Below are 23663 nucleotides of genomic sequence, written 5' to 3'. Positions count from 1 at the left end.
GAGAACTTGTTCTATTTACAAGATGCTGAATCTACACATCTCCACCTGATAGTTCTCATGCATACCTTAACCAGTTCTTCACATCTCATCATTTTTTAAGAGGAGACACACAAATACAGACTTTTTTTTAGAAAAAGTAAAAATTATCATGTTTCAATTGGAAGCTGATTCAAAATTCTCCAAAACATTGTTCAGGCCCAACAACATATGTCTGTGGGTTGAATTTGGTTGGCAGTCTGCCGGTTTTCCACCTCTTCTTGAATTTATAGCTGCTCCTAAGAAAGCAGGAGCAGGGTGTAATGATTAGAGAGAACTAGAATCCTCCAAGTAACTTCTGTGCACACAATGAATCCTAATAAATGGCTGGAGACTGACTAGCACATTTACTTTATGAAAAAACCTCCGTTTATGTATAACCCTTTCATTTAGGTCCTTCTTTTGTTTGTCTGCCTTTCACAACTAGGCTCATTTTCCTTGCTTGGAAGAACAAACTCTTCTGCTGCCAGCCCTCCTCAAAGCATTGTTTTAACTATTAAAATGTCTCCAAAATTTAACTTTCCTAAGTAATAGCAAATATAATAATCTTTAGTTTCCCTGATTTTCACAAAATCATAAAATATCGAATACAGATCAGAACATCTATACTTGTAAAGGATGAATTGTCAGAGGGCAAAGAAAAGAGAGTTTTGGTTTTGTATACCTTAGGTGGCAATAATAATAGTAGCAACAATTTAAATATGTGCACACATGCATACACACACATATATGTGTGAAATTCTTAGTACATAGGATGAGGAAATGTAGCCCAAGTGTGGCTGTATAACCATCATATGTGTTATCTCTTAATAGATGATTATCTCTTTTCCAGAAGTAGTCATGAAAATGGATATAAATGATACAGGAGGACACAGAGAAAAAGAACTACCGTTCAATAATTTTTAAGTTAAATAGGTCATCTGATAGACATTTTAAAATTCTATCATTTATGAATTCCTTTTTCACTTCAAGATGTCCAAGCCAAAATCCTATATTTTGCTTTATGAGGGGTCTAAATTAAGACAGAAATTTGGCTAAATTACTTCAAATTACAGTAACAGTTAGTTGGAACCTAGTTTGATAATTCATATAACTATCTTTTCTAACTCCTACTTCCTGAGGAGAGGCCTCTGAAATCTACTTTGAAGAAAGACAAGCAAAACAGGACTTATTTAAGTGGGAAAATATCCCCTAAACAAATCCTGGGTTGAGGTTCCTAATAACATCCCTGAAGCTCTTCAAGCAATTATAGCAACATCAGTTCAGTTCAGTCGCTCAGTCGTGTCCAACTCTTTGCAACCCCATGAATCGCAGCACGCCAGGCCTCCCTGTCCATCACCAACTCCTGGAGTTTACTCAAACTCATGCCCATCGAGTTGGTAATGCCATCCAACCATCTCATCCTCTGTCGTCCCCTTCTCCTCCTGCCCCCAATCCCTCCCAGCATCAGGGTCTTTTCCAGTGAGTTGACTCTTCGTATGAGGTGGCCAAAGTATTGGAGTTTCAGCTTCAGCATCAGTCCTTCCAATGAACACCCAGGACTGATCTCCTTCAGGATGGACTGGTTGGATCTCCTTGCCGTCCAAGGGACTCTCAAGAGTCTTCCCCAACACCACAGTTCAAAAGCATCAATTCTTCGGCGCTCAGCTTCCTTCACAGTCCAACTCTCACATCCATACATGACCACTGGAAAAACCATAGCCTTGACTAGACGGACCTTTGTTGGCAAAGTAATGTCTCTGCTTTTTAATATGCTGTCTAGGTTGGTCATAACTTTCTTTCCAAGGAGTAAGCATCTTTTAATTTCATGGCTGCAATCACCATCTGCAGTGATTTTGGAGCCCAAAAAAATAAAGTCTGACACTGTTTCCACTGTCTTGCCATCTATTTGCCATGAGGTGATGGGACCAGATGCCATGATCTTACTTTTCTGAATGTTGAGCCTTAAGCCAACTTTTTCACTCTCCTCTTTCACTTTCATCAAGAGGCTTTTTAGTTCCTCTTCACTCTCTGCCATAAGAGTGGTGTCATCTGCATATCTGAGGTTATTGATATTTCTCCTGGCAGTCTTGATTCCAGCTTGTGCTTCTTCCAGCCCTGCATTTCTCATGATGTACTCTGCATATAAGTTAAATAAGCAGGGTGACAATATACAGACTTGACGTACTCCTTTTCCTATTTGGAACCAGTCTGTTGGTCCATGTCCAGTTCTAACTGTTGCTTCCTGACCTGCATACAGGTTTCTCAAGAGGCAGGTCAGGCGGTCTGGTATTCCCATCTCTCAGAACTTTCCACAGTTTAATGTGATCCACACAGTCAAAGGCTTTGACGTAGTCAATAAAGTGGAAATAGATGTTTTTCTGGAACTATCTTGCTTTTTCAATAATTCAGTCGATATTGGCAATTTGATCTCTGGTTCCTCTGCCTTTTCTAAAACCAGCTTGAACATCTGGAGGTTCACGGTTCACATATTGCTGAAGCCTGGCTTGGAGAATTTTGAGCATTACTTTACTAGTGTGTGAGATGAGTGTAATTGTGCAGTAGTTTGAGCATTCTTTGGGATTGCCTTTCTTAGGGATTGAAATGAAAACTGCCCTTTTCCAGACCTGTGGCCACTGCTGAGTTTTCCAAATTTGCTGGCATATTGAGTGCAGTACTTTCACGTCATAATCTTTCAGGATTTGAAATAGCTCAACTGGAATTCTATCACATCCACTAGCTTTGTTTGTAGTGATGCTTTCTAAGGCCCACTTGACTTCACATTCCAGGATGTCTGGCTCTAGGTGAGTGATCACACCATTGTGATTATATAAGAGCCTTTAGTTAAGCAGCCTAGAAATGATACAATTTAAGATATATAATAATGGAGGATACTATAGTATCTTCAGAGACTAGCATTGAAAATCCAAATTCAAAACCTTAATTTAAATAATGTGGACTGCTAAAAATTTTTACTATTTTGATATTCTTGACTTCATGAAAGAAAGCTTTACTGTCTCCAAATTTCAGATTAAATTTGAATGAAAACAGCAATATTTTGTGGAATCTGTTTTATTCTCACACTAAATATCTTTTGATGTTTAACAAAGAAGAGAATGGTTTTCAAAATGTTCAGATTGATGTTGTTTTACTCAAACTTAGTACGTTTATGACATAAACAACAACAACAAAAAACACTTGATGAAAGTTCTACAATAGACCTAGGTTGCTTGTGGTATAAGCCGACTTGATTTTTCCTCTATGTAAAATAATTAATTTTGCAGCAAAAGTTAGGACTGGATATATGTTCTAGATAGCTAAACATCATATTTTAATTAATTTCAAATAAGATATTCACAGTATTACTTAAACGTACCTAGGTGTCTGTGTGTCATTCTATAGATAATATATAATTAATGCTAAATCTATGTATTAAATAATATATATTTATTTAGCTATCTACTCATTTCTCTTCTCGCTGTTCTCAACTATGATCCACACACCACTCCCCCAAAACACCAGCATATTCCAAAGGGAAGTTTAATTCCAGAAAACTTAATTAGAGCAAAAATATTAATAAGTATGAACCTAGTATTAACAAGTATGAACCACCGGTCTTTAAAAATAAGATACTGTAGTAATTCTAACAATTTTAGGACAATGAAAATGTGAAGTAAAAAAAAACTATATAATTCTGTCAATGTTTCTCATCAAAGTTCTGTGTGCATATGAATCACTAAGGGTGGTGGCCAAACATGTTCTTTCTCAGGCTCATCCTCAGTCCTGCTAAATGGGAATATCTTGGGAAGGTACAGTGAAATATGCATGTCTATGAAGCTTCTCATACTGATCCTCGAGAATCACTGCTCTATAGCTGTCAGCTATCTTCTTTCTCACTACTAGAGTCTTTTTTTTTTTTTTTTCATTTTTAGCTGAAGTTGAGTTATTTCTGACCCTGCCTCCCAAGGGAACGCTTAATGTAGGGGATCTTTAACTAATTCCAGTGAAATGGAGTTCTGTGAGTTTAATAATAAATTGTAATGAGTGATTATGGCTTTTAGTCTGCACTTAAGATACACAAATCAAATATGTTACCTCCTTGTTTACAAGTCCCAGTGCCTCAGGAAGTCACACCTTCTTCATTAAGCATTGTTTTGTCCCTGACTACAACATCCTATACTAGAAAACTGGTCATTCATTGCCTCATTCTCTTCCTGAGATTAAAACCCCACCTCTCTACTAACAGTCTCCTATGTAGGTAATCGAGCTAACTCTGAACAAATACCCAATGTTCAGAACTCTGTAACAAACTTCCTAGCTGATAAAAATCTGCAAATCTGAACTTCTGAGGATTGCTCCTCTAAGAATGGGTATTTTTTCCTACTTGTTAAATAAAGCTTTTTATTCAACTTGTATCCCCAGTTACCAAGTATTTACCAAGACTGTAACCAGATAGTTATGTAATTATTAGACTCAATGGCACCTACTGTCGATACCTGTGGATAAGAGAGATCTCCAGTATCTGTTCCCTTCAGATGTAGAGCCAGGTCCCAGGTCCTTTTTCACCTAGATAAATCACAAGAGATGACAGTCCCTTCTAATTAAAATTATATATATATATGTGTGTGTGTGTGTGTGTAAATATATATACACACACACACATATATATGTGCTAAGTTGCTTCAGTTGTGTCCGACTCTGTGTGACCCTATGGACTGCAGCCTGCCAGGCTCCTTCTGTCCATGGGATTCTCCAGGCAAGAATACTGGAGTGGCTTGCCATTTCCTTCTCCAATATATATATATAAGTTATTTATATAGAAAGAACATTATCCTACCTCACACCAAACAGCAATTATTTCCAAAAGGATCACAGTTCTAAAAAGAAGTTTAAACACCGAAGCTTTTTAGAGGAAAATACATGGTCTTTGTAGCCTTGGATTAGGCAAGGATTTCTTAAGAGGACCAAAAAAGCACTAATCACAAAATTAGATAAATGATACATTGGATATATTAAAGCTAAGCCTCTACTAATGAAAAGATAAGTGAGTAAAAAGCAACCTACAAATAAAGAAAAAATCACTATTGCAACAGATATACTAAAAAAAACTTGTATCCAGGATATAAAAACAGCTTCTACAAATCAGTAAAAGGACAATTTTGCACAGATATTTCCAAAGAATATCAAATAGCAATCAGCTACACAAATGAAATTTTGAGTGAAATAAGCCCAGCAATAAAAAGTATATATTCTAGGTTTCTGTTATATGTAAGTTCAAAAATAGACAAAACTTAAGTAGAATGATGGTTATCATTGTTGGGGTTGGGGGTAGACAGTGACTGGAAGGGAGCTTCAGAGGGCTTTTGGAGTGCTGTCGATCTTGAGTTTCTCAGCTTGGGTGTGGTTACATGAGTGTGCATTCAGTTTGTGACAATTCATGTTACACAAACACAGGCGTACACATACACACACATAAACACACACAAAAAAACGATTTAAAATGTATTTTATGCATATGTTATTGAGCAAGAAAAAAACCATTTTTAAATGCATTTAAAAAGTTATTCTGAAATATTTATATCTTAATGGTGCTATCATTGTCACAGCAATGGACCATATTACTGTCCCATTCTCAGACATGTCCCTTTGGCACTGAAATCCAATTCAATCAATTCAGAGTTTGAAGACATGAGCATTAGGGAAAGACTAATAGGATACAATAACAAATTTGCTAAATAAAACAAATGTCAGCCACATTTTACTACTGTCGATTACTGACTCTCGTTAATTACTGTTGAACACTAATTATGCAATATGCAGCTTCCCCATATTTTAACTTGGGCGGGCCAAGATGGAGATAGAGGGAGCCTAGTGTACTGCGATCAACGCGTGATTAGATTTCGTCTGCTTGATAAAAGGGCTTCGCAACTGAGTCATGTCCTTTAGGAAATAAATTCTATAGGACATGAAATCCAGGAAACAACAATCACAGGTTGAAATGCGTATTTTTGCACTTGATACACTTCCAACAAAGATCAGAGAGTCAGGCCTGTCCCAGAGAATGAGACAGCTTGTTTTGCCAGTTTTTTAATTCTGTGACTGCCAAACAACTTGTTGGAGAGCGGATGCTTTCTCCTTAAGTGACATTTCATCATCCACTGCCCTAAGATAGTCACCCTGTTTTCCCTTAATTGATACTTGTACACAAGAGGCGGAAAATGGCTCAGCATTTCTTGCTAGATTAGGTCAAAACTGACAGAGGAAGCAGAGAGAAGATTGCATTACTTATACACCTTATGATTTTCTTCTGTATCTAAGGAGATTGCCATTTCATAAAATTTCTTTTGCTGCCTGAATATCACAATAACACAAGCATTTAGTTCCTATTTGCTTTTCTTCTCTCTCTCTTTTTTTTAAAACTGCTTACCTGATCACCAGTGGGAAATTCATAAACAGTTCCACTAACTCTTAACTTTATTTTTCTTCTTTGTCCTTAATAAGATGTAATTGTGTCCTTGGACCTCTCTTCTTTAAATGCTTCATTTTGTCTTTTCTATGGAGCCTTTATTTTTTTCTTCATTTGATTTATAACCAGAAGCATTAAACCTGCCCCTGAAAGTTCAAAGTGAGGTTCCTGAAGGTTTTTTGATTTTGTTTTTCCCGGATTGTGGGGGATTCTTATCATAAGATTAATGTTTACAAATAGATGTGGTGGTATTTTTTCTGATTCAAAGTTAATTAAGAAGCATCCCATGAAAATGCTGCTGTTCATTGTGCAACCTCAGTGACTGGGGATCCATTCTTCTGGGTCTCTTTTCACCAAGTCTTTTGGAAAGAGGTTATGTCTTTAACAAAGTCATCAACAGGTCCCAGAATCTATAAGACAAGCCCACATTCTTTAATAAAGCAGTTGTGTTTCTGTGCATGTGTGCCAAGTTGCTTCCATTATGTTCAACTCTTTACAACCATATGAACTGTAGACTGGCAGGCTCCTCTGTCCATAGGATTCTCCAGGCAAGAATACTGTAGTGGGCTGCCATGCTCTCCTCCTGAGGATCTTCCCGACCCAGAGATCGAACCCGAGCCTTATGTCTCCTGCATTGGCAGGTGGGTTCTTTACCTCTGGCATCACCTAGGAAGCCCCACAGTTGTTCTAATCCAGCTCTAATCCACTGTCTGTCTCTGGCTTTCCAGACTATCCACTCCCCTCTATTATGTGTTGTAGATGTTCACTTTGCTTTTCCTTGAATTTTTTTACCTCAGCCTGCACTGCTCTTGAAATCCCTTCTCTGCCTTTTAAATCCTGTTTACCATACAGTTTCAAGTGTATCATATGGTATCAATTTCACCATCATCAGAAATTGCCCTCAGACCCATTCTCTATTGCACTCTAATCAGACTCCATTGTAAGTAAGCATGTGTATGTCCAACTCTACTCCAGAATTTTTAATAATTTTTGTAGAAACTGTGGGACCTAGCAAGTCTGTTTCTCAGGGTAGAGGCTCAATGGTTATTTGAAATATAAAATATGTTGCATTTCTCCCAGTAGGATGGAGACTAGTGGGCTAAGGTGCCCGGGGAGTGAGCACTAGCAGCATGATACTAAGGTTGCCTACCATAGTTTCATTCAGTACTTATTCTACTAAAACACATTTTATATTTTGCTTGTCATTTTCACCATTTAGGATACCCATGTGCAAAGAGAATAACTGTATTACCATTTATCCATGAAGCTGACTGCCTGACTTTGTCAGTAAATGCAGCATATCACCCAGATTTCTTGATAGAAGTTAACTAAATGCAAAGCCTTATTATAACATTTCCTATATGTAATACCTGTCCAGTCAAAGACAATGTTACCCAATGGTGTGGCTATGGTCAAATTCCTTTACTGTGATCTTCCTTTCTCATTATATTTGACATTTTTGAAACTGAGTTTTATTGCACTTGCTCTGCTTGTGAAAATGGTCTGGGGAAATTAGACTTAATAGAGATGTAGAAGCCACAGGGAAAAAAAAAAAAAAGAAAAGGAAAGCAAACTCGAAGGAAAGTGAAATTAAAATGTTATTTTGGTAAATGGCTGCTCTGGTGGAGATGACAAACAATCAGAATGCAAGTTAATTACTGACCTATCAGGAAAGTGTAGCATGGAGGTTGTGCCATACGTTACTGCCGGAGCAACCACAGCCACAAGTCATTTCCACAGGGGAACAAACAGGCTCTGCTTTACCACAGATCAACAGAAGATCTTTCTGGGGGACAGAAATGAGTTTCTCACAGATACAGTGTCTGTCTGTGGAGTTTCCACACACTCTTAGTAACCTGGAGAAAGCTCTTCCTACACATTCCGGAAAAGGAATGGGGTCATATTGCCACAGGAGTTCCTGTGTGTTAAGGCAGAGAGAACCTTGGCTTTTGGTGGTTGTGGTGACCATTCAGCTCACTGCTACAAGTGGAAACCCAAGCTGACACCCAAGGAATGGGAAAACACTGGGGCACACGCAGAACTTAGCTCTGAGATACTTCTCCTCACTAAGTCTTTAGTGGGAATCCATGTCAGGCAAGAGAGTCCTTCCATGTAGAGAAAAAATATCAAGCACCCAAAGAAAATGGAAACTTGAGGGAGACTTTCTCTATTGTTAGAACACAGAACCCTGCTAAATCCCAAGATGGTCATAAATGTGGTCATTTTTTTTAATAGAAACAATGTTTATCTGAAATGGAAATAGGCTAATGTTCATATTTTTAAAATTTTGTATGATTTTCCAAATATACTTTAATGTTGGCTTCAAAGGGTATGAAAAGCATTGCTTATTTGCAGCCTCTAACTTACCATGAAATATCCTTATTCACTGGTCCTTAGACCCACTGGCCAGAGTAAGTTATACATATTCTTTTTAAAATAAGAAATAAATTTGATCAGAAGCATTTCTATTGGTAATGCTTTCCTGGGCTATGTACTCTGGCCTTAACTAGGTTCCATATTTATTTTCCATTTCTGTATTCTGCAAACATTTATTAAGTCTTTATGGTTTTGTCAGGAAGCACAGGGACGTAAATGATGAAAGACTTACATGATCTATACTTAATATGGGTGCTCTACGATCATTTTATCCACCAGATCTCCATCAGATTTCCTTTGGAATTCTTGTTACCTTATTTTTCCAGACACAGTTTCCACCTGATCTGGGGGTCTGTGACCAAGGCAAGGATGTTTGGAGATGCAGCACTTGAGATCTGCCCTGGGACTACTTTGAACAGGCTGGGACACTTTGGGGGAAGAACCATCAATATCCTTCAACTTTAGTTTTCTCTGCTCTGTGGCACAGAAATAATTTCATAGTGTCCATTCAGTTTCTCTTAACTCAAATAATTCTTAATATGCTTTTATTTTAATGTTTCTGATGGGAAAGAGATGTCAAAAATAAACTTTCTAACTCAAAAGGGCATGCTACTCAGACTTAATGTAATTAACAGAGTGCAACAGATAATTGACAGAGCAGCTATGAAATCTGGAATTAGATGAAATTTCACATTCATTCCTGTTTAGGTATTTGCAGTGTGAGTGGGAAAATCAGACCCAAAATATCACTGAGCCAAGTCTGTTGAGCAGAGCCAAAGTTTGTGGGGCTCTTAAGAAGTGCATTCTCATCACTGTTTCCTGTTTTTTAAACAATATTGAAAGTGGAACTAGTGTAATATCACAGGCTATTCTTGCTCTTCTCTTGGTACATATAAAATCAGGAAGTCTAGAGAAATTATGAAGGCAGCCTTAAGTGATTTACACTTAAATTTCTAACTCAAGGATGTTTATTTGGACAGTTTTGTAAAATAAAATTCACATTTTAAACACATGCAAAATGAACTAATTCTTCAATATTTTCCTTAGATATCCACCATGCTTCTGTGTGCCTCCTGTAAGAATATAAATGCATTAGTCTTCATTTTTTTCTAATAGAATTTAATAACAGTGATGATGATGATGATGATAAGATGTTATAGAAGGAACATAGGAAATACTAAATAAGCATGTAGATCACATGAAACAAACTTAATATGACATATAGTTAGCAGAATGCTTGATGTTCTAAAACTGTATAGAAATAAGCATAGAAAAGGGCTTCCCAGATGGAGCTAGTATAAAGAACCCGCCTACCAATGCAGGAGACAAAAGAGATATAGGTGCAGTCCCTGGGTTGGGAAGATCCCCTGGAGGAGGGCATGGCAATCCACTCCAGTATTCTTGCCTGGAGAATCCCATGGACAGAGGAGCCTGGCAGGCTATGGTCCACGGGGTCGCAAAGAGTTAGACACGACTGAAGTGACTTAGCACACATGCACAAGCCTAGAAAAATATTGTTGATTTTACGATATACTCTACCAAATCTAGAAACTTGAGTGTCAGTGAGAAATGAAAATACAGGTGGAACAACAGAATATGATTTCAAAACCCTATGCATATTCTTGGAATCATAACATAAAAAGACTCTCTGATTAGAGCTCTTCATTGTCTCTCTTAACACATCCTGAAATTAATACTTCCAGGTTCCTGGAATTATATTCTTCCCCTGATGCTGGAAGCAAGTCATGATGGACCCTGGGGTTTGAGGGTTTCTTTCGACTCATAGTTGGGCAGACTTTATAATGGAGTTTGTTCCCCTAGAAACTTCTTTCATAAAGACTCAAAAATTAGAGTACCATGGCAGGCCATCACATCCCACAATTCCAGGAGACACCATTTACTAGAATACAATCCTGATCTCCTATCCTTAGTCACAAATGCTGCCTGACTCTACATGTACCTAAGAACACACACGAAGTAGAATAACCAAAGGTCTTCTACTATAAGATGTGTTCCCATGTAGCCAGAAGAGTTTCCAGTGTGAGACTCAGGTAAATGGTTCCTGAGAGTTAATGTGAAATCTGACTAATCATTTATGGTATTGTGTTAATTGCTATAATCACTCCTCTCCCATATATACATCTAGGTGATTCACTGAGCAGATGGATTAAGTAAAAAAATGTAAGTAAGAATTGATGATGGCATTTCAGAAATATTGACCCTGTGGTTGAGATGGGGCCTAAGTAGATGGGACGGCTTTGGCAGTCAAAATGTTAAAAGGATCATAGTGTTCAAGGTAGAGAAAAAAGAATATTAGGGTGTGGGCAAGGGGAAAATGGGAAAGTTGAAGGAGTCTAAAGAGAAAGAACTGTAAGTGGGATCTGAACATGACTTGCAAAATTTGGTGTAAAACAGCCTTATCCACTTGGTGTGAGAGGTTTCTAACAGGATGAAAAAGAATAAATCACCTCTGAACCCACAGAGTACAACAGTTAGAAGTTTCACAGCCACCAGTGCAACTGTCATTTCTGGCAATTATATTTCCTTCCTCCTCTGTCCTCCCCCTTCCTCGGTTCCTGCTGAGGGTGAGGGGGTCCTGCTTCCCTCTGTCTTGCACTCAATTCATCCGTACAAGATGTTTGTGTATTATGCCAAGGAAAGCCCTCTTCCCAAATTCTCTTCCTCAGAGTGTCTAGAATACCTTGCCTCCTATAGCACTGGTTGGCTTAGGAGGGTTGAGGCTTTCAGTTAATCCTTCAGCCTGATGAGAGGACAGCAAGATAATCAGACTTGCCCACATGGAGACTAAATGCCATTTCCTTCATGAAATCCAGCACTTGTCTTTTCCTTCAACTTCTTTGTACTGTAGGTTTTCTTCATAACACATGTCAAAATTTACCTTATAATTTTGCAATTATTTGCATACCTCTGCACTACCAAGTCCTTTGCCCAAAATGCCCAACTGGTCTTAATTTAGCTCCAGCATTGGCTGGTCTTCTTTTGCAGACTTTCTGTCTCCACACCTCACCATTCCACCAGAGTCTAATGCCATTGCTTCTCTTCCCACCTGGGTACAACTCTTTTCTCACTTAATTTGATTTATTTATTTAGCACACTCACTGAACTACTGTAAAGCACTTGGTTGAAGCAAACAAAAAACAAAAACACAAAAAAGAACGTCTACTGTAGTGTCTGTCACTTAGGAAAGTCTCAATAAACCTTAAGTAGGTAATTTATTTTCTTTGGGGAAGAGGAAGTTTGTGTCATTTTCTGTATTCTTCTTAGAGCAACATGAAACCACCATATTACAAATATGAGAATAACTATGAATAGTATCAAGGGAATACCTTTGTAAAACAAAATACAGAAGATGTTGAATAAAGAGAAAAAAATAATAGTGCAATGTGTTTTCAACAAAATATGAACTGAGGTCAGTTGGGAAAGGAAGTGATAGCTAGAGGAAAGAGTGAGAGAAGAGAAATAGCATTAACCAGTGTAGGGGGAAAGCAGCTTACAGAAAGATCTAAAGGAGGAATTTTGAAATTCCTTCCTGCAGATTGTCCCCTAGAAAACAGGTGGGGAAGCCAGATAAGAGTCTTTTTAAAGAAATCCAGCCTGTTGACGGAAACCCATCCCCAAACAAATTATGGGTTAATTGTGAAATCAATACAAGAATGCAGATGTTGATTTGATGCTGAAATGTGTGCAGTCTGAGGAAGCAACATTTCCTATAAATGGCACATGGTGAGGCTATGTAAATTCAGTGGCTTCACGCTTTTGGTCAGAAGATAGTGGCTTTAGCCAGAGTATGTCCCTCACCAGTGTGACAAGTACACTATCTTTGGAGTACAAATCCAATGAATAATGTGGAAGATCAAGCCTTGAATGAACTCCAAGGAGAATCCAGATTCTTTTAGAAAAGATTTATGTGTTTAATCCTTGATTATCCTCAAGCATCATCCACATCCCTTGGGCATTAGATCATACCAAAGCATTTACATTGCTGCCTATTTGCCTGAAACTTTGGAGCTCTGTAAATCTGCTGTAGTACTTCTCCAGCTCCCAGCTCCCAGCCCAGCGGTGTCGGAAGTGAAAAGGACGGTGCAGATCATAGCAGTACTCTTGGCTGATCATGCACCCTCACTCTCAGTTTTCTTCCAAAGATAGAACAAGGGGCCATGGACCTGTTCAAGGTCATGAAGGTGGACATTAGAGACTGCTGCCACTATAAGTCATCATGAGTTCTTTTTATGCAACTAGTCTAATTATAATGAATCCAAGGTCTCCATCACAGTCACAGTGCCTAGATTCTCATTGTTTCATTCATAATTACTTCATTCACTGAAACTCTGAAAAAAATCATGCTTTTATTAGTAGCACTTTATCAATGTAAAAAATCCATAGATTTGCTTTATTTTGAAATAACATCTTCTTGGCTATGAAAAATTGATGGCCTCGATAGTAAATAATACACAGAATAAAACCAGAAATGTATTATCCTGTACTGGGGTATATGGAAAAATAACTATTCATATCATCTGCCTTTGATTGCATTTACTTTTTAAAACACACTGATATATTTAACCTTCTATATCTTATTCTAGTTATATATAGAGGTAAGTTCCCTTATGCATACATTACTGGTCAGATTCGATCCATTAAAAAATTCTATTAAATGTAGTTCTAATCATATTTCTATGGAATAGTGAGGATAAGACTTCCTTATTTTATTACATCAAAGTTGTATTTCCAATGTTGTTGAAAGAGTCTTTTTATTCTCAATTAAATAAGTTTTTAAAATATGTCACTCATAAGATTATGAAAATGAATATATTTTAAATAAATGAAAATAAAATAAGTAGAAAAATAATTTGGTTCAGGAATTCTTAATACAACTATCCTGTAAACAACTTAGTTGAGACTTTCCCGGTAGCTCAGACGGTAAAAAATTCACCTTCAGTGCAGGAGACCCAGTTTCAATCCCTGTTTCAGGAAGATCCCCTGGAGAAGTTAGATATTACTAAAGTACAATGAAGTGCAGTTGTTTAAAGTGTACAATTTGATCATTTTTAATACTTGTATATAGTTGTTAAACGATCATCACAATCAAGATAACAAACACATCCATCACCCCCAAAAAGTTCTTTGTATCCAGAGTCTACCCTGTCCCTAGACAATCTTTGTTTTGTCTGTTTACTTTGTTAGTTTGTATTTTCAAAAATATTGTATAAGTGAAACCATAAGTACTCAATGAGAACTTTTTAGGAAGAGGGCTTGGAAGTTTGCAATTCATCCATGTAGTTGCATGCATCAGTAGTCCATTTTTTATTGTTGAGTTATATCATGTAGATAAACCAGAATTTTTCTATCAATTCATCTGTTGGTGGACTTATGGGTCGTTTGTGGGGTTTTTTTTAGTGAGGGGGTAAAATAAATATTCCACTTCTTTGTGTTCACTGTCCTTAAGAAAATTTTTAGTCCTTCCAATGCTCATTTTTCTCCTCTATAAAAACATGAGTATAATGTGAATATCATAGGAGCTTTGTAAGAATTAAACCAGCTAAATGCCTGGCACATAGTAAATACTCAATAAATATTAACTTTCTTTGAATTATCACTCAGTTGCCTAATTGGTATCAGTTTTTCCTGATACCACTTTTCCTCCCATTAAAATGCTTTTATTTTTTCCTAATTATTTTCATGTCCACTCAACCAGAACATTGCCACAATTCTAGCCCGGTTGTCTGTCCAACCAATGTAGAGGTACCAATACAATTAGCTCCTTAAAATATAATTCTTCTTTAGGATTATATTGACTTCTAAAACTGACTGGTGACAGATTTTTCTAATGTTGTACCCACTTGACCAGGTTAGCGCTGAAGCCTCTATATCAGTGAGAGATGGAGGCAACACTCAGGCTAGAAACGGGTCTGTTTCTAGAAACTTAGAAGCTATATTTGCATTGCAAATGTTCTATTTTAAATGAGTGGATGTATTCATTTGAGGAACTTGTGGGCAGGAGCAGCTGAAAAGGATTATGTATTTGGGAAGCAACTAAAAGCCCTCTTGGTCCACCCACCCAATTTATTTTCTTTGTTTTCTTTTTCTGAAGTATTCTTGTTTCATAGCCACTCCTTTAAAATTTGCCCACGCTGGATTTTCCTGGCTGAAGCAGACTCCTTCCAATAAACTAAATGTAAATAAATAAATAAACAGTGTTGTTGTGTTGATTTTCTCTTCCTTCATAAATATTATATCCAATAAGTTATTAATACTAAATCTAGTTCAGTTGGCAGATGGCAGTGGACAAAGGAATTTTAATTTTTCCCTGTGGATATTCCAAGTAGAGGTGGGGGCTAGGACTCTGAACCAGGCTAATGAGGCCAAGCCAACATATTTGATAGTCAGTGGGACCAGCTTGGTTTGCTCTAAAGCCAATTTTATACACTTAAATTTGACCTTATTCACAGTTTTTTTGGTTTTTTTTCCCCCACTAAAAAAAAGTTGCCAGTAATGGTATCTGAAAGTGGTGTGGGATGGGGTGGCTAATAGATCAAAGACATTGTGAATGAAAAAAGCATATACCCTGAAGATGCTTAGTTGGCAATAGCATTTCCATATAAGGGAGATCATATTGTATTGTCATTAGGTGTTTCTTAATCAAATTAAGGAGCTACACAGAATTTGAGTGTATTATATATGAATTGAAATCCTCTGGCATGCATACAGTCAGAATATAGAGGTCCCAACTGATAAAAAAACAAACAAAAAAACACACTGCAAAGTAACTAACTTCTTCTTCACCACTCAAAGAGGCAGAGACTTTATGCCATTTTTGTACCTTAATGATGAATAGAGATGTCCACTCCACCAAGAGTTTTTCATAGAAAATTATGTATATTTAGAATAATATAATGCTTTTATATTTTATCAGGATAACACTGTAATATGCAGAAAACTACAAATTCTGATACCCCTGTGGAAACACTGAATCCCACGCGCCAAGGCACTGGAGCTGTGCAAATGAGAATCAAAAATGCCAACAGCCACCATGACAGGCTGAGCCAAAGTAAATCTATGATCCTCACCGACGTTGGGAAGGTCACTGAACCTGTAAGTCAGATACCCCAAGTTCCCTGATATAGAATTTTATAAAAAGTAAAAAGAGGGAGGGGGGCTAATTAGCCTTGTTTTATTTGTTTTTCTGATGTGCATGAGAAAACTGTTTTTGCAATGCATTTTATCTTGCCTACTTATAATCATAATAATATCCCCAGTTGCAAAAGAAGAGCTGGGCTTAATCCAGAGTGATAAAGTGGATTTGGAACTAGACCGAAGAGCACCTTTGACTCATTTTAAGGGCCTCCACTATCATGCTTCAGTGTCATAAAAATAATGAGGTTATGCTAGCATGTGGTGTTTGTACTTCCAAATACAGTACATCACTTTGAAGAGCCAGAGGCTAAAATTAGCTAAGAATAAACTGAGAAAAAATATATTTTTTAAATGTGAAAATCTCTTCCTTAAAAATCTTCCAACAATATATGGTATTGGAAATTTCAGTCTGATTTGGAATGAGTTTGAGCAGTGGAAATGGTGTGGCAATTTAAGGTTTGGAGAGGAAGCCATTTTGTCTCCATAATGTGTCATTAGGAAGATTTGAAATAAAATAGTTAGAGATGAACTCTACTGCCAATTGTGTCCCTGCCCCTGCACTCATCCTGAGCCACTAAACATACTGATTGCAATGAGTCTCCTCTGGTTAATTTTCTTCCATAATGGTGGTAACTTGCAGCTGAGGCCATAGGATGTTACAAAATTATTTATGCAATGTTAGCCACTCTTTTGGACCCCGGATCTGTTTTGTTGCTCACAGTGAGAGCAAGAGCAAGAGATAGGTTAGCTGGGGATGGCCTGTGAGTCCCAGTCACCCTGCAGTAACATGTGAGCTATTAATTGAGTGTTCTGTTAATATCATAGGGGCCTATGAAATATTCAGCTCCCTAACTGAGTTATTAAATGAGATCAACTTGCTGAGTAGCATGTTACTGATTATATTTATTCCCTGTTTTTCACTTGAATTTCAAATGCAAAATTAACCCACCACAATTTCAGGAGCCTGAGGAATTATATGATTGTAACTCTTCTTTCTTCAGGTATTATAGACAGATGTAGCATGAGGAAGCCAGTGATTATATTTTGGAAGTGAGAAATATATCCCTAGACAAGCTTCTGAGAGAAACATTTTTCTTTCTTTCTTTTCTCATTTAAAAGTATTGTCTGCTGGGAGGCACAACACAGTCAGCCTGACTTTGAAACCTGCTAAACCATTCCTCAACCATGAACTTGAGACAGTGGTTAGAGTAAATTATTGGAATCTCTATAATGTATTATCAGTAAGAACTGTACCTTTGAAAAAGTTTAAAAGTTAAGTATATTTAATGATGCCTAACATATTTTATTGGCTGTGTTTAACAAAAGGCACTATGCCGCAGTTGTTTTTGACAAGCATGAAAACATCACAGCATGAGACTGCAAAAGGAATTATGGAGAGAAATTACAAGTGATCCATCTCTCAATGAATTATCCACCTCAATAGCCCGCAGAACTCAGCTACCAATTAACACCTACTTTATTACATGTTGGGATGTACTTAATAACTTTCATGTGTTTATGCACTATTACCTTGACTGATGCCTCTTGTACAATTAGGCATAATTGGCATATCAATATGCAAAAGTTAAAAGGATTAACCCTCTTAAAACTAATGAGCATTTCTGTATCCAGCTGCTAAATGAGACAAAATTAGCATTTTTCACTTTTGGGCAGGATTTTATCATGCAGTTTCTCATTGTTGATATTACCTTGTTACATAACTTTAGTTTGGGGGGTTGTATGCTGGACTGCTGGAGAATCAGAGTTTTCCAAAGTTAAATTAGCTATAATTATCCCAGCTTTTGTTTCCGCATTCTTAGCCTCGGCAATATGTATTCCTCGATAAGGAACAAAAATAAAAGTTACTTTTGGTTATGTGTGCTCAGTGCATAATTATATAAAAGGGGTATTTTAGTGAGGATATGTCATTTCACCAAGAAAACTTGGCTCAGAGATACTGTATTGAAAGCTTGCCATGGCACTAATTTTCTTTCTGTCTCAGTTCTTTTCATCTCTTTTTTCCATGCACAATTTTCTGACTAGATACTGACAGAATGTAAAGTATTTTGGCATATTTATTCAAACAAGCCTGTTAAAGATATCTGCTCAAGCTAAACTAAGAACTTGATTTTTCAGAAGTTGGAAGTTGGGGTAAGGTCAAGGGGGAGATTTTGAACTTAGGAAAAGTGGGCGAAGATATACACTAAAATGTGTGCAGAAGTTCACACGTAGCATGATTTTCTGTAACAGAGACAAATACATTTAATCTGTACAGAAAAAAATTGAGTATTTAGAAACTGTATATGTATTATGCGCCCTATTTCATATATTTGACATATGTATACTATTCGTTACTGGCACACCAATTATGCAAATTAACAAGGACTTAGAGTATATAATAATACAATCTGATATTACATTACTATGATTTAACTTATTATAAAAATGATAGTAATTCTAGGGTCAGATTTATTATGTAATTTTGTCATTAATTTATAAAGTCCTCTTTTTAAATTTGATTAATTAAAGTGTGTATAGTAAGACTGTAAGCTCAGAACATAATATAAAACTCTCATATATATGTCATAAGAGCCTATGTCCTTGACGTATTAAATCGAGGAGTATTTGAAATGCCAATATAAACATTTATGCAACCCTAAACTCTGCAAACACAGGTGAATTTACTTGTTGAATTAAAAGTTTCTATTGCCTAAATGCTGCAGGGAAGCATTCCAGTAAAACAGGTATCAATAGTCCATTAGTATTTTATTGTTGGCATGCATCATTTTCTTTAAACACCAAAAAATCATTTTTATGTGGTTCATAAGATTGACGCCTTTTCAAAATTCAAAGAGGCCACTTTGCTTTCTAAGAAATGTTGGCGAGATGGAAAGTTTGGACATGGAATGACACGGTTAGTAAGAAAATTGCGTATCTGTGAGAATGATCTGGAGGTCTTGGTTTGGTGGGGAGGGAACGCTCTTTGGTCTCAGTGATTTGTTATCTCTCCGCCCCTGCCCCAAGCTCCAGAGACCTCTTAAAGGTGGACTGATGGTTTACCCGAACGTGCTAAATACAGAAGCAGAAGGCTGAGTGAGCGTAAACAGGGGCAAGTAAAGTGTGGGGCGAAAAAGGCTAATGTGCAATCCAGCGAATACCTAATACAAAAGGTTTAATGTGACTTTGATGTTATTTGTAAGAGGGATGCCCAGCCTACTAGACAGCTTGAAAATAGATATTAATGAAGAATTTAAATAGCCCAAGTCAGGAAACCGCAGACATAGGATTTGCAGGCAGGAGCAGTTCTGGCATTTAATACTGGTGTCTTAAGCAGCATCATGTATGAATATTCACCATTTCCAGCTTGTAAACCCCACAGAAGTGCATCACTCCATTCATAGCCATCATAGACAGGAAAATGTTTTATTTTTATTAGTGTTCAGATAAAGACTTAGATCAAGCCATTTCTAAACATTAACATACAAGATTCCTTGTTCTGTTAACAGACAGTGTTCCTTCATTTTTCTTTTCAATATATTATAAGGGAAAAAAAGGAAACAATTTTCCTTTGTTTCTTACTTCTGTGATTATAGGATACTTGCCAAAGTTGTGGCTAGCTAAAAAGGCAGACATAAAAATTGCTACTAAAAATATAAGCCTTCTGTTTAGCAGAGATTTTGAGAAATATTATGAGGCTGTAGGACTTATCCCTGTTTACTTCAAATCAAGCTTATAGTTAGGTTTGAGGCTTTGTTTGTATAAATTGTCCTGAAGTGGATCCTGATATTCAATTAAAATGACACTAAATCACATTGAATTGATAAGACTTGGCATCTCAAACAAAGGTAATTGCCCGTATTGGTTTTATACAAAAATAGCACTGCTTGGAAAATGTGCAGCCAACACAGACTGTCAACTCCATTTATAGATCAATATGTGAAAACCATTGATCAGGCAGGCATGTATAACAGTAACACTTTGCATTTATTTGTTGTTTTTATACCACATTAAGGCTTACAGGATTATAGGCTTCCTAAATATTTTGACTTCCTCATAAATATATGATCTGTTGCATGTTAATTAAATGAGAGTCTGCAGCCATTTCTAAAATTGTTTTTAGTTTGATGATTTCCTTTTATTGCTGTGGATCGTATGATCTGAAAATGGATTAGTTTCCTTTTGCATAAAGATTATTAAAGCTTATTTTTAATGTGTCCTATTTAGTATAAGATGTGGCTGCCTTTTTGCTTTGAAAAATACAGATACAGAAAATTATTTTCTCTTAGCGTGTGGCTGATCTTTTTTTATTAACTGGGCATTCTCAGAGCTCAGGGTAGAATTATTTCCTGACATATTTTGCACATGTTGTAGATAACGGGTCTTCCTGATTTTTCCTGATAGGATGAATTTGTTTTCTTTCTTTTCTTTTTGTCTAGCTCTGTAGTACAGGCATCTAATCAAACATTATGTGGAAAACAAACTGATCATCTCAATTAAATTCTAGACACACACAAATATAATTTGAATTCTATTTTCCTGATTGGAGAACAAGCCTTACGAACTGTTCTTATACACTGCATTCTGCAGTTAAATCTTTCTTATCTCATCAATGTAAGGACAGTGTTTTGTTCCTAATCTTTATCGAACTATTGTGGATGACATTTGTAAGCCATTTTGGTTTATGAGGAAAAGCTGGAGGACAGTGGAGTGAGACTCTCCATAGATCCAAATCTCAGATATGACTGAAATAATGTGTCTTCCACTGCAATTTTCTTTGCCACTGAGAGGTCAGTTTTGTTGAGAAATCCTTTTATATCCTCTATATACATTAGGACTACTGCTTTCAAGACAACACTCAGTTTTATATACAATATTAAAACAATAATAGAGAAACAAGTTTTCAGAAATAGCCCCCTCCCCAAAAAAAAGAAAGAAATCATGATATTCAAAGGTTACCTAAGGTAACCAGTCTGCTGTAAAGCAGACGAAAATATTTATTAGCTAGATTTTTGACTTTTACATAAAATGCCCTGGGGTGGGAGGGAGGAAAGAAGAATCCAAACCACTAGAGATTCCTTTCCTGTCCTTGCCATCCTATGTCATCTCATGCTGTGAAAATCTTTAACTCTGTTTACCAAGCACAAATTGGACATGCCAAAGGTTCGGGAAGTTTTCATTGACAGTGTAGAGTCTGTACTTCAAAGAATGAGCTGGGGCTCTTGAGTTCATGTTCGAGCTTGTGCGGTTTCCATTTTAACTTGAGCATAGCTAAATTTGTTTATAATCTCCTACTGATTGAACATGGCGCTGAATGTACATGAGATACATTTTTTTTTTTAAGTTAGTCCTCTGATTACTAATTTGAATCCAAAACTCTAACCTTGTTAGCATCTGGACTTATTTCCATAATAACAACCCCTTCAGAACCTACAAAGTAATGAATAATTGACAACAAATGAAATGTTTTGATAGTTGTCGGCACAAAGCATGTTTAATGTTTTGTGTTGCTTCCTAGCTAATTATGTAGATGACACATTTGTCAGACCTTGACTGCCATTAGAAACGTGTTTCCAGAGGGGAGAAAAACAGGCTATTCATAGAGTAATTAACTAGAATGCTCAATGACCTGTGAGAGATTCAAATCGCTGCCAGTTCAGACATTGTTTTGTTACAGAAGCAGAGGGGTAATTAAAATTCCAAATTACAGTCCTATGATGGAGCATTTGTTTGTTGACAGTATACTCTTACTCTAGTTTGTTAATTCTTTTTTAAATTGCTTCTAATCCATTTTATAGCTTTAGGAGTTCTGTCTTTGAATTTACTGACAACTAATATTATGGTAAATTGTACTTCAATGGGGTACTGCCTGCCTCACAGTTTCAAGGGAGCACAAGGTGGGTGGGATAAAAATAGGTCCTTCCCTAAACTGATATATCAGGTGCTGTCAGTGGGAATGCCGCTAAACTGGAACATCTTGTTAAATACTGCATTTCCAGTTCTGTGTTAGGGGGAAATGTCCTGGCAGAAAATAGAGAGATAAAAAGGAAAGCAATGATGAACATCTAAAAAGGAGGAGAAAATACTCTCCCAACAAGAAATGGTTGATTAAGGTGTTTTATTAGACAAGGAGGAAGAGAGAGGAGATAGGGCTGAGGATGATGATGGGGAAGGTGTTGAGATTAGCACAGAAGATGTCTGTACAAGGGCTCTCTTGGATCACTCAGGAAACGGGTGTTTCTAGAGCAGTAACTTCCATCTCAGGTCAATAATAAACTGTAGGACAGGGGTATCACGCATTAATTTTTTTCACAGCGTTATTGGCATAGTTTACAAATCTGCAAGGCTAACAGAGTCTAAAAAAATCAGCTCAAGAGAAATATTTATTTAGGTTGCTGAAAGTGAGAATATAGTTTTATTAAAAAGATCTGACAGAAGTCACACGGTGTTTGACGCAGGCGAGCTGACAGAGGCATCCAGTGAGCGTTGATTATCCCGAAGTCACTGTCAGCCAGGATTGATTTTCACTTTCTCCGTTTATGTAACGGTTCCTGTAATACAGCTGACCCCGAATCACGTTACCTTGTCATTTCTCTGCATGGATCAAGAAGAGATGAGCTGAAAATAGCTAGACACTGACCTTGAACTTGCCAGAAAAGTGAGAAGTGACAGTGGGGTTTTTCTGTAGTGCATGCACAAAGATGAAGGCAAGCGGGGCCTTCTGTTGAGTTCACTGCAGCGGCACAAGGGGGCAGAGCAGTACTAGAGATTTCAGGTAAAACTGTTTCTGCACCAGCATGTGAAGGCTCTGAAATACCAAGTTGAAACAGAGGTCTCGTTTTTACATCTTAGTGTAGACATAAAGGAGAATTACTGATGAATCAAAATCTCAGGTCCCCTGATGTTCATAATCAGTAATCTTAAAGTGTACATTCTAATTAAAAAAAAAAAAAAGTTACCTAATACTCTCTGTGGCAGCAACTATGCTTTTCCACCAAATCATTCGCAGCATCTCTTATTTAATTCATATACTACTCTTCACCCTTAAAATAATTTTGGAACCACAGTCACTATTATTAAGGGGGGTTTATGGCAAATTCCTAAGATGATATGAGTCATTTCAGGTACAGTTGTATCAGAAACTGGGAACAGTCTTTTTAAACTTGGTCGTCGTGGGTTAGTTGCTAAGTTGTGTCTGACTCTTGCGACCCCATGGACTGTAGCTCACCAATCTCCTTTGTCCATGGGATTTCCCAGGCAAGAACACTGGAATAGGTTGCCATTTCCTTCTACAGGGTATCTTCCCTACCCAGGGATCAAACCTGCATCTCCTGTATTGCAGGGAGTCTCCTGAATTGCAGGCAGATTCTTTACCACTGAGCCACCAGGGTTTTTTATACTATTAAGTATCAAAACCCCCAAATTAAAAATTGGACAGTGTTATATGATGATTATAGGCACAAAGAGGTAAAATGCAAGCTGCTAAATAATGTTTGCCATTTCTGTTTTTATGTGCCTTGTACATTTTCCCATTTTAATACTTGCCTCACTTTTCAGAAATTTTCTTTTCTTAGATCATCATTATAACTTTGATTAACCTAAAGCACAGTATGTTCAGAATATTGTCCTTTGATTGTTAGCACTTAGGTAAGTT

General features: G+C 37.0%; 1 protein-coding gene across 2 annotated transcripts in view; it reads left to right on the top strand.

Moving 5' to 3' along the window:
- ARHGAP15 (Rho GTPase activating protein 15) overlaps nt 1-23663 on the top strand; it is a 677227-nt gene that overhangs the window by 15688 nt on the left and 637876 nt on the right. The window contains exon 2 of one of the 2 annotated variants that reach the window (XM_043894414.1): nt 15792-15970. In XM_043894414.1, coding sequence (XP_043750349.1) covers nt 15806-15970 — 165 coding nt within the window. In that variant the 5' untranslated portion in view covers nt 15792-15805. Of the gene's footprint in view, nt 1-15791; nt 15971-23663 lie in introns of those variants that run through there. The other variant, XM_043894415.1, reaches the window with a different exon arrangement.

This window comes from Cervus elaphus, chromosome 33, assembly GCF_910594005.1.
Source record: "Cervus elaphus chromosome 33, mCerEla1.1, whole genome shotgun sequence".
NCBI classification, from domain to species: Eukaryota; Metazoa; Chordata; class Mammalia; order Artiodactyla; family Cervidae; genus Cervus; species Cervus elaphus.
The sequence above is the reverse complement of the archived record's forward strand: the minus strand, read 5'-3'. Positions and strand labels throughout refer to the sequence as shown.